Source organism: Lontra canadensis, unplaced genomic scaffold (genome assembly GCF_010015895.1).
Source record: "Lontra canadensis isolate GAN:19392208 unplaced genomic scaffold, GSC_riverotter_1.0 scaffold9, whole genome shotgun sequence".
In the NCBI taxonomy this organism is placed as follows: domain Eukaryota; kingdom Metazoa; phylum Chordata; class Mammalia; order Carnivora; family Mustelidae; genus Lontra; species Lontra canadensis.
In genome coordinates, this window is record NW_022631003.1 from 27,119,168 (window position 1) to 27,130,880 (window position 11,713).

Genomic DNA, 11,713 nt, shown 5'->3' on the forward strand with positions numbered 1-11,713 from the left:
AACTTCAGAAATCAGTTGTGACCTCTTACATTATGGATAAATAAACAAAGCATGGAAGGAACTGAGAGGCTTGCCCAAGGTCATATTGCTAGTTAGTGGTGGAAACCAGAACCCAGGACACTTGGTTCTCAACTGTACACACTGTGAGCAGGTGGACCAAAGCAGACAACAGTAGAGAAACTTCACAGTCCAGGAATGAAGATAAGGCCAAGCATAAGAAATAAACCTGGGGATTTTCAGCATGGGTATTGAGTTCAAAGCCAAAGTGCTTTGTGCTCAGAGGAAAGCTCTGGCTCCAGTCCACGGTGCATGCTCTGTTGTCCCCTCACACAGTCAAGGCTCAAGCTACACATTCCACTCAGTGTGCTCTGAACACTGTTTTGTTTTCTCGTGCTTTTTGTAGTGACTTTCTGCCTACAGTCTCTTCCTCTATGTGTGCCTATGTGTGGCAAATCCCATCCATTCGTGGGGAGAGCCAACTAATCCCAGTTCCATTCCTTTATAAAGTCTTCTGATTTCACCAATCTGTTCTCATCTCTGTGCCAGCCACAAGTGGTCATCCTCCACTCTAAATTCACAAGACACTTAATTTGTATGTTACTAATGATAACACTTTTTGCATTCTGTTACTCTATGCCTTACCCTTTGTATTAGAATATAATAAGTTCCTTAAGGGCAGAGGTCATATATTTCATCTTTTTTTTTTTTTAGTCTTTTCCAGTTTCTTTCTTTCTTTCTCTTTTTGTTGAAGTGTAATTTCGTACAGTATTGTCATATACTCTCAGGCATACAATATGATGATTCAACAATTCCACACATTTCTCAGAGCTCATCAAGATAAGTGTACTCTTATATTCTTCATTTCCTTTATCTATTTCACCCATCCCCTTACCCCAACCACTTTGGCAACCTCAAGTTTGTTCCTTGTGTTGAAGAGTATGTTTGTTTGTTTTTGTCTTTCTTTTTAGTTTGTTAGCTTTATTTCCTATATAAGAGTGAAATCATATATTTGTCTTTCTCAGTCTGAATTATTTTAATTAATTTATGCCCTCTATGTCTATCTGTGTTGTTATAAATGGTAACATTTCATTCTCTTTTATAGCTAGGTAGTATTCCACTGTGTCTCTGTGTGTGTGTGCACATATTACTACATCTTCTTTATCCTTCCTCTGTCAATGGACGCTTGTGTTCCTTCCATATCCAATTGTAAATAATGCTGCAATAAATATAAGGGTTCATATGTCTTTTTGAATTCATGTAAGCAATTTTTCACAGCAAAGGAAATCATCAGCAAAACAAAAAGGCAACCTATTGAATGGGAGAAGATATTGGCGAATAATATGTCCAATAAGGGGTTAAACCCAATAGACATAAAGAACTTACACACACACAAGAAAAACAAATCCAATTTTAAAATAGGCAGAAGACCTAAATATTTTTCCAAGAAGATAAACAGATGGCCAACAGACACATGAAGAGATATTCAGCATCACTAAACTTCAGGGAAATGTAAATAAAAATTACAATGAAATATCATTTTATACCTGTCAGAATATCTACATCTAAAAAGACAAAAAGTGTTAGAGAGGATGTGGAGACAAAGGAACCCTTGTGTACTCTTCTTGGGAATGTAAATCAGTGCAACCACTGTGAAAATGGTACTGAGATTCCTCAAAATATTAAAAATAGAATTACCATACGATCCAGTATTCCCACTACTGGATATTTATCCAAAGAAAACAAAAACATTTTTTCTACTTTATTTTAATAATAATTTTTTAAAGCCAGCAAGCAGCTACAGACACAAATGAAAGGAGACAGAAAAAAAAGGGGGGGAGGAAGAGTAAAGACACATCCTTCACCACAGAATGAATACAGAGCTCTATTAGTGTTCTCCCACCAACATGCCATGGGAGGCATAGCTTTACATGTGCTCAGGAGTACTCTCCATTGTTGTGCAGAGGACCAGACAGCATTCGGGGTGATGATGTCAAATCAAATATGTATTGGCACTGCTGAGTTCAAGGTCTAGAGTTTGGGCCCTTACTTCAGTGGGGCTATGCAACCAGGCTGTGCTGGATTCCATACATGAAGTAGATAACAAACCCAATCAGCATCCAGATACTAAATGGGGCCCAGGTAACAGCTGACATCTGTGTCAAAAGGCAAACATTCACAAAGATGCTCAAGAGTGGGAGGAGAGGCAGAGCAGGGACCTTAAAGTGAAGAGGAGTGGAGCTCTGTGGCTGTCTCCAGATGACCCCAGTGATCCCAGTGATGAGCACCAGGAGCAGCATAACCACAGTGATCGGCACTGGGTCTCCAGAAAACAGACCTGGCCAGTGGGCCAGCACCAGGCAGAGGAGAGTCAGCAGCAGAACAAGCAGTGAGGAGCAAACACAGACAATCTGGCCGGAGAGTGGAGTGGGGGTGGGGCTGCCTGGAAAAAGTAGTCCTTGTAGAGTCAGCTTCTCTATTGCAGGTGCTCCTCCTGCTCGTGTATTTGATTTTCCCCATTCTCACTCTCAGGCTGATACCTAACGATGAGAACAGAAAAAGCCATCAGGGAATAAGCTAGCAGGGTCCCAACTGATGCGAGGTGCACAAGATCAGCAAGTCTGAAGAAGAATGCCATGAGTGTTGCAATAATGCCAAAGATCACAGTGGCCATGATGAGCCTATAGATGCCATTATGGATTCTCGCAAGGACAGAGAACAGGAGGCCATCCTTTGCCATTACATATATCAACTGACCTATGGAGAACACATAATTCAAAGGCCTGACAGAAAGATGACAGAGGAATACCAAAGCTACAGCATAGTAGGCAGGGGCCCAGCCAATATGGAGAAAAGCCTCAGGCAAGGTGCTCCCAGGTTGAATCTGGTAGTAAGGAACCATAAGTGTAAGGGCTGCGGAGACACCAAAATACACCAAAACACAGATGAGCAGTGACATCACAATGCCCATGGGGATGGAACTCTGGTGGTTCTGGGCTTCTTCAACTCTGGTAACAATGTTATCAAAACCTATAAATGTATAGAAACAGGTAGCTGATCCATGAAGAATCCCTGCAAAGCCAAAAGGCACAAATCCTCCAGAGCCCAGAGGGCCCAAGCTAAAGGTGCCATTGAGTTCATCCTTTCTGTAGTCTTCTTCTGTGAGCTTCCAGTTGTGTAGGTCCCCCTTAATGAAACCAGAGATAATGACAAAACTGAGAATCAAAAGTCTCACCAATGTGACCACTTTGGTTAACAGCATCGACTCCCTAAACCTCAAAGTCAGTAATCCAATGAGCAAAAACACAAGGCCCACAATAAAGAAACCTAGAATCTTTACAAGGACTTGGGGAAAATGCAATAAGATGTTTTCACTAAGGGCCCGAGAGATCTGGTACCCAAACATGCTGTCAAAAGCTGAAATCCAAGCAAAGCCATATTGGCCATACAAGCAACATAGGAGAAGATGAGGTTCCAGCCAGTGATGAAGGCCCAGATTTCACCTACAGTGACATAGGCGTAGAGATATGCAGAGCCAGGATGGGGAATCTGGGCACTAAACTCTACATAGCACAGTCCAGCCAACAATGAAGTTAGGCCAGCCACCGTAAAGCAGATCACAATGGATGGTCCTGCTTGATTACTGGCCACCTCATTAGCCAGGAAATATGCGCCTACACCCACTGTGCGACCCACACCCAGAGCCACTAAATCCAGAGTGCTCAGGCTTCTGTCAGAGTCAGGCTTAGCCATGTCTTGCTCTAGCATTCGTCTGCGTACCAGTTTTTGACCAAATCTGTGCAGTTCCTGACACAGTCTTCTAGCTGGAATTGAAGAGGATTCCATATCAGAGAGCTGTAGCAAGTCCAGGTTGCTGAGTGTCTCAGACCAGGTTCGGTGAGGCTGAGTTAAGTGGAGTTGGGTTGGGGCTGCCGAGTTCCATCGCTCAGGCTTCAGGCTGCTGCTTCATATTTTTCTTATATGTGCTGTCGCTACATATACCTAAGTAAACAATAAATATTTACTCAACAATGGTGTTCAACCAATGCTCAGAAGTCACATGTCACCTATTGCAGCCCAAGTATCACAGAAACTAACACCAAAAGATATCAAAGAAAAATCAACTGGCAGGGCACCTGGGTGGCTCAGTCATTAAGTGTCTGCCTTCAGCTCAGGTCATGATCCCAGGGTCCTGGGATCGAGCCTCACATTGGGCTCCCTGTTCAGCAAGGAGTCTGCTTCTCCCTCTCCTTCTCTCCCTGTTTGTTTTCCCTCTCTTGCTGTTTCTCTGTCAAATAAAAAAATAAAATCTTAAAAAAAAAAAAAGAAAAAGAAAAATCAACAGGCTTTCCCCCAAGTAAGTGTCAAATACCTCCCCACATTCTCCTGTTGTGCACACCACAGGACATAATCCTATTTGAGTTTATCTAAGTCATGTAGGTTCATGTACTAATTAAGCTATAAGACACAACAGGGCATGAATATACTGTGCAGTTATTCATATACAAGATATGCGTGGTACTTGAGCATGAGTTATGACACATTAATTCACAGACGAGTGGACCTTGTTACAATTACAGAATCATTTTTAAAATATCATCTAAGGTTAGAATACAAATATTGGTCCACTGGTCTTAAGACCCTTACCCCAGGTCCCCTGGGTGGCTCAGTTGGTTAATCATCTGCCTTCGGCTTCAGCCATGATCCCAGGGTCCTGGGATTGAGTCCTGCATCAGGCTCCCCGCTTGGTAGGAAGTCTGTTTCCCCCTCTGCCTCTCTCTCTCTCTGTCTCTCATTAATGGATGAATGAATGAATGAATAAATAAATAAATAAATAAATAATAAAATCTTTAAAGAACGAAAACAAACCCTTACCCCAACATCAGCTAGCCAAGGTCAGGTGGCACTTTGCCACCCCTTTATCCTCATTCTGCATCATCATTTAGCTGTACTGATGGCCAAGAATGTACAGTCTTCCCCTTCCCTTTATCCACTTGGCCCACAGAGGCACTGTGAACAGAGAGGAAGAGGGAGAAAGGGGCAGGACCTTCATAAACACCTGCAAGAAGGAGAGGACCAAGCTATCTGGGAAGGAAATACTGGAGAAATGAGCATCAGCCAACCCAGGGCCCAGGACTGAGATGGGAGAGGAGCCAAGAAGGTAGTTTTATGAATTCTGAAATTCAACACATCTCACCCAAATCATCCAGGCAAAATTCACTATAATTTTCATGCCCTCAGCTATGAGAGTGTGATCCAAAGGGAGAAAAATAAGTCATCTAGCTCAGAAGCTCATGACCAAAACAATTCCTTTGTTTCCTCCTCTCTGGGTTCCAGGAGAGAAGGTGAATTCACTTGTTTAGACAGTCTCCTCACTAGCCACATTGTGCTCTACACACACCCTGTGATGTCAGCTGCCAGGGTCTGTGAGCTTGTACTAAAACACTCACTTGTGACTCCCTATTAATTTTTCAGATGGAGTTATTTTTCACTCATTCAAAATGTGCTCTCAGTATGCCAAATATATTTTCTTAATGAAGGAACTGGCATGAGGGTCCTTCTTCCCCCTACTCTCCTGCTACATTCAAATGGTTTCCTCCTCAGGGGAGAAAGGATCAGGAGTAATAATTCACAGCCAAGCCCCACAAAGGAGTAGTGAAGAATGGAGAAAAGAAAGACATGCAGCCCCTACTATCCTCACTACTCATGCTTTGGTTTGAGAGAATTTTAGGAAATATTGTCAGAGGTTTTTAAAGATAGAAAGATCAAATCAAAATTGAGAAGTTGTTTCTATAGTGATCAAAAGGAACCCTTGAGTTATGGGTCAGACCTTCTGTCTACAAATCCATTTATCCAGACTCCTTATTTGCCACTTAACAGCTCCAGTGTTACGATTTATCAAGAATAATGTGTGAGAGATAGGGAGAGCCAATTCTTCACTCATGGAACCTGTCTATATTAATAAACATTATTGAGGTGTCCCCCACCGGCCCCTAGGCTTCAAACTCTTCAATGGTTCCCCACTGCCTTTCCTTCATAGTCCCTCCTTCCTTCATAATCTGACTTGAGCTAATTTCTCTAGCCTCATCCCCTCCCCAGTTCCTGCTCCAGTTGCAAAATTCTACACTCACCCTGTTCCCTTGCCTTTTGGCCCCTTCATGTAGCGAAACCCCACTTCTCTTTCAGTTCCCAACGTAGAAGTTACTTCCCCGGAAATCTCCCCTGACCCTTATGTTGCCCTTCCAATGTGCTCTCATAGCACCTGGCTTCCCCCATGTGCCATTGATACTAAGGTATCTAAATTCCAGGCCAGCTGCCTGTCTCCTCCATCAGACTAATGTAGATGCTCATAGGTATTTGCTAACCAAATGACCACACTGAGAAGAGAAACCCAAAAGAGCACACAATCTAGAATTCATACCTACTTGAGTTTGAAATACATACTTCGTAGCCAAGCAGCTTTTATAACACTGGCTCAGGTAAAGATATGGATGGTATCACCTTCCTTGAAGAAGCCAATCAAAATGAAAAATTTGAATGGAAAACCTTGACTACACATCATTCATGGCAGCTATAAGAAACGCGTAAGTGATAAAGAATTGCTTCCTTTTGAGGACGCTTGTTTTAAAAATATGAGAATGTCTTGGGTTATAGGCAACTAATAACCCATACCCAGTTAGAGAAACTTCATGCTCAGGCTCTATAATCCAGGCAGGATGTCCTAAGGCAGAGGTTCTCACTTTGGGGGACAGAGGGAGGCATAATGAAGAAACCTGGGGACATTTTCAAACTTCAGATCCTCTCCCTAGGAGATTCTTGTCCTCTAGCCCTGTATTTCCCAGGACTGCTCTAAACCACACAAGTGACAAGAAATTGTCCTCAATTTCAAGGGGAAGAGATTCTAGAAGTTTCCTTTACAGGAAGGCAGCATAGTTGACTCATTAGGAGTAAGGTTCTTCAGGTAGGCTGTTCAGGTTCAAATCACATCTCAACCTCCGATCTGGTGACTCTGGCAAATTAGTTCTCCTCTTGGGGCTTTAGTTTCCACAATAGTTGAATAGTCAAGTAAACACCACCTAGGATAGTTGTGAGGAGTAAGTGAAATGATGCCTGTAAAGTTCTTAGTTCAGTGCCTAGCAAACAATATGGACTTAATATAACTTACCTAGTATTTAATATTGAAATCTGGTCCAAAGTCCCCAAAAGTTGATAAATACTTAGGTTTTATAAATGTCTATCTTCAAAATCATCCACTAAACAGTCAATCCTGTTAGTTAGCCCTCATGAGACAATGAAATTAGTATATTCCATATAATTTTCCTGGAAACTCAAAGGACTCGAACTGGATACCTTCAAACATGCTGGTCCTAAACATGTGGGGTCCTAGGATCACTGAGTTAGACCAGGAATCAAAAAATGCAAGGCTCAAATACAATGATGATGATGGTAATGATGATGATGGTAATAGTCTCTTTGCCTGCAGATGCCTCGTCTTATTTCTGGAACAGGTAGTGCTGCGTACTATAGATGTAAGAACAATGAACACTATGGCAGAATTCTGCATGTGAGGTCCTGGCCCTTCCTCATGACTACATGAACTCAGGAATTTGCTCACTCTCTCTAAGCCTCAGTCTCCTCATCCACAAGGGACCTCACCTGACCTCCCTCATTGGATCAGCATGAGAATTCAGTGAGGAGATAAAAATTATCACACAGTTGGTGGGAATGTCACTGGGACACCATCCTGAAGCACTATCCCAGTGGAATTAAGAATGCACACACCCTCCCACCCTGTAATCCCTCTCTGATGTGTACACTCTAAAGAGGCTCTCTCCTGAGTCCATAAGGAGCCCATGTGAGCACATTCATCACAGAATTGTTTGTGGTGGCTGCAAATGTGAGCTGTGCCAGCAACTGTTCCCAGAGGAATATATAAGTAAAATGTGCCATATGTGCACAATGAAGTGCTACACAGAAGTAAGAGATAATAAAGCAGATTTACAGATATCAATTTGGGTAGATCTCAGAAACTATGTTAGGTAGCAAAAGTAAAGACAGAATGAAGTATATGGCACAATGTCTTTTTTTTTTTTAGATTTTATTTATTTATTTATTCGAGAGAGAGCATGAGAGTTGGGAGGGACAGAGGGTGAGAGAGAAGTACACTTCCCACTGAGGAAAAAGCCCAGTGGACACTTGGGGCTCCATCTGAGGTCCCTAGGATCATGACCTGAGCTGAAGGCAGATCCCTTACACACTGAGTCACCCAGGCACTCCTAGCACAATGCCTTTTGTGTACATTTAAAAGACAACCAAAAAAAATTGTATATTTGTCACAGATACACATATATCTGTTAAAATGTCAGGACATACCTCTGTTCATTTTCTTCCACTGGTTTCCCTTTACATTCAGACTAAAGCTGAAGTCTATATTTACAATGACCTACAAAGTCCTACAGTATTTGTCACTGACCCAGATACCACTTAACCTTCGTTTCTTTCTCTTCCTACTCATTTCTCTCTAGGCACTGGCCTCCTAACATTCTCGTCTCCTAACATACCAGGTAAGACCCTACCTCAGGGCCTTTGTACTGGCTGTCCCCTATAAAGGCATCACTTCTGGCCCAGATAGCCTCATAGTTGCTCTCTTAACTGAATTTGGTGAATAGCAGGATTATTGGCACAGCCTTGCTGAATCATCACACACACAACTGCAATCTGCTCCTAACCACAGACAACAGACCTGATCTCCGGCCCTTCTTTTTTTTCCCTAGTACTTATCACTATTTAAGATACTGTATGTTTTACTTATTTATTTCTTCATGATTTGTCTCACTGAAAAAGAATGTAAGTTCCAAGAAGCAGGGAGCTTTTTTTTCCCACTCTTTTGTTCCTGGCTATATTTCCCAACCTACAATTATGCCTGACACATAGTCATCACTGTATTTGTTGAATGGATGAGAATATCTAACTATGCATAGAGAGCATGGACTGGAAGAGCATTTGTCAAATACATTAAAGAAAGTGTCTCCAGTGAGAAGGGGGAATGAGAATAGAGAGAAGCATGAAGGGGAAAATAAAATGCACTAAAAAGGGGCCTGACCAGAAGTGATAGTGCAAACATGCCATGACTGATGGAGGGAACGACTCCACTCTGTGCACTGCAGGCTCCACATGGGAATTTTGGGAGATAATGTTGAAGAGGATCTGGTACAGAGCCTGATAAATGGCGGACATTCAGTAGATTTAATGTGAAGGAGAACTGGAATCCTGTGATGGTCAGGATATGGAGAATACAAAGAAGGAATACTAGCCAGTAAGAGGGTTCAGAACAAGGGAAGATGGGGCACCCCTCCTACTAGTTCCCTCTGAGCCCATTTCCTTTTCCCAATTCCTCTTTCTCCATTGGGTCTTTCAACTGTCTTTGGAGGATCCTATATAGTTGGCACCAAGGATGCTTTTGCCATGTTTCTCTCTCTGGGGAACCATCCCCAGCCATCTACCTCCCAACAAAGATACAACAGCGGTTCCTAACATTTGTTGAATCACAGACACCTCTGAGGTTGGTCATCTCGGGGAAAAAAAAAAAAAAGTCATACACTCTTCTGAAGTCCATCCATGGATCCTGATCAGGAATCTCAGAGGACCATCTGAATGTCAGAGTCAGGGGGTTGCGGGTAATGATTGATAATTGTTGTTCTCCTCAGCTGTGTTGTGTAGGGTGGTCTTTGTGTGCTTCCCACTTTTACTGGAGATGAGGGAAAGTGGGCCTACAGACAAAGTATGAATATACTAGAGAAATGGCCCAAAGAACAAAACATCTGGGAATTAAATAATATTTTATGACTCCAACAGAAGCAGGCAGAATGAATTAAAAAGCAGACTTACAGAAAAGAAAGCAAACCCATGATTGTGAATCCTGAGAGAGCCTACCACATATCCAACTTATAATAACACAGAAAAACATTGTCCTTAAATGCCATATTCAGAAATGCCCAATCTCTTTGCAATAATCGGATAATTTCAATAGTTTCTATTCAGTCCAGACTGTCTGACCTAGTGGTCATAGCCCCATCCTAATTCTCTCCCTACCCTCAGGCTCACCTCCTGCCTGACTCAGTTCCTCACATCCTATCTTACCCTTCTTGTGAAGCCTTTGGCCTGGGTAATTTACCTGCTCTTCCAGGAATGCCCCCCTCACTCCTTTCTATCTAGTCTTAACCATCCAGCTCTTCTCAACATTAATGTTAACCTCAATGTTATTCTACAACATTTTCCCCTACTTCTAGGAAGGTTTTCCTAAGTCATCCTGACTGACCACCATCTCTAGCAATAGCAACATGTAACTGATTCCCAGTTGAGAAATTTTCCTTTTCTGACTACTGGTGTCCTGGGCATGTCACTTAAATTCAGGATCTATATACCTCCTCCTTCTGAATTCCACACTCTCATCTCCAACCCTCACAACCGTGGACAAGGATCTGTTCATAATAGTAGCAAGCAACCCAAAGAAGCATTTAGGACAGAGAAAATGAATATACAGGTGTGTATCGACTAACCACTATATCTTGAGATTCCTAGAAAAGGTGTTATTTTGTTTTGTCCTGGTTTTTTTGTTTGTTTGTTTTTGTTTGCTTGTTTTATTTGCTTTTTAAGAAACAGAGAAAGGAACAAACAGAGGTGAAACAGGAGACTAAAACATGTACACATATATTTCAGGAATATTTCCTGGGGAAGTTTCCTAATGGGGCCCTGGGTTTATGAATCTCAGTTTCATTAGTAAATAGTCTCTCCCTAAGGAAGTGCTTGTTCAGGGAATGTGCTTACAAAAATACAGAGAGTATGCTGAGTGAAATAAGTCAAGCAGAGAGAGTCAATTATCATATGGTTTTGCTTATTTGTGGAGCATAAGGAATAACATGGAGGACATGGGGAGATGGAGAGGAGAAGTGAGTTGGGGGAAATTGCGGGGAGGAGACAAACCATGAGAGACTGTAGACTCTGAGAAACAAACTGAGGGTTTTGGAGGGGAGGGAGTTGGGAGGGTGGGTGAACCTGGTGGTGGGTATTATGGAGGGCACGTATTGCATGGAGCACTGAGTGTGGTGCACAAACAATGAATTCTGGAAGACTGAAAATAAATTTAAAAAATAAATAAATTTTTTTTAAAAATGCAGAAGGGTTCAGGGAACATGAAGCCAGCTTGTATGAATTCTATAATGGCTACTGCTCTCCCTTCCTCCTTCTTTCCCTCTGTGTTTCTCTGTCTCTGAGCTCCTTCCAAACTCCAAAACTAAAGTTCATACCATGTTACCCAGAAGAACACCTGACAAGTCCAACAATCCATCCATAAAATTGGAGGCTGTCTGTCTTTCCCAGTCAGCCTCACCCACTCTCCGTTGTCCTGGAGGTCATTGTGTTCACTCCTCCATCTCTAGGAAGGATACTATCCTCATTCTGGACCTTTCCTTTTCAAAACATTTTTCCAAGGTACTAAGTTCCACTGCTACCTTGGTAGAGACTTAACACTCCTACCGTCAGGAAGTTGGCCTTGTAGCTCCTCCTGAATAGTTTCTTTCTTTCTTTCTTTCTTTCTTTAGTTTTGCATTTATTTTATTTTATTTTATTTTATTTTTTATTTTCAGCATAACAGTATTCCTTGGTTTTGCACCACACCCAGTGCTCCATGCAATCCGTGCCCTCTCTAATACCCACC

General features: G+C 42.2%; 1 protein-coding gene across 1 annotated transcript; it reads right to left on the reverse strand.

Annotated features, from left to right (window-relative positions):
- Window positions 1-1,983: 1,983 nt before the first annotated feature.
- On the reverse strand, window positions 1,984-3,843 carry LOC116866032 (cationic amino acid transporter 3-like). The gene is given in 3 exon segments (XM_032854644.1): window positions 1,984-2,476; window positions 2,479-3,429; window positions 3,432-3,843. Coding segments are annotated over 3 exon segments (1,782 nt in total). The 3' UTR covers window positions 1,984-2,057.
- Window positions 3,844-11,713: the final 7,870 nt, after the last annotated feature.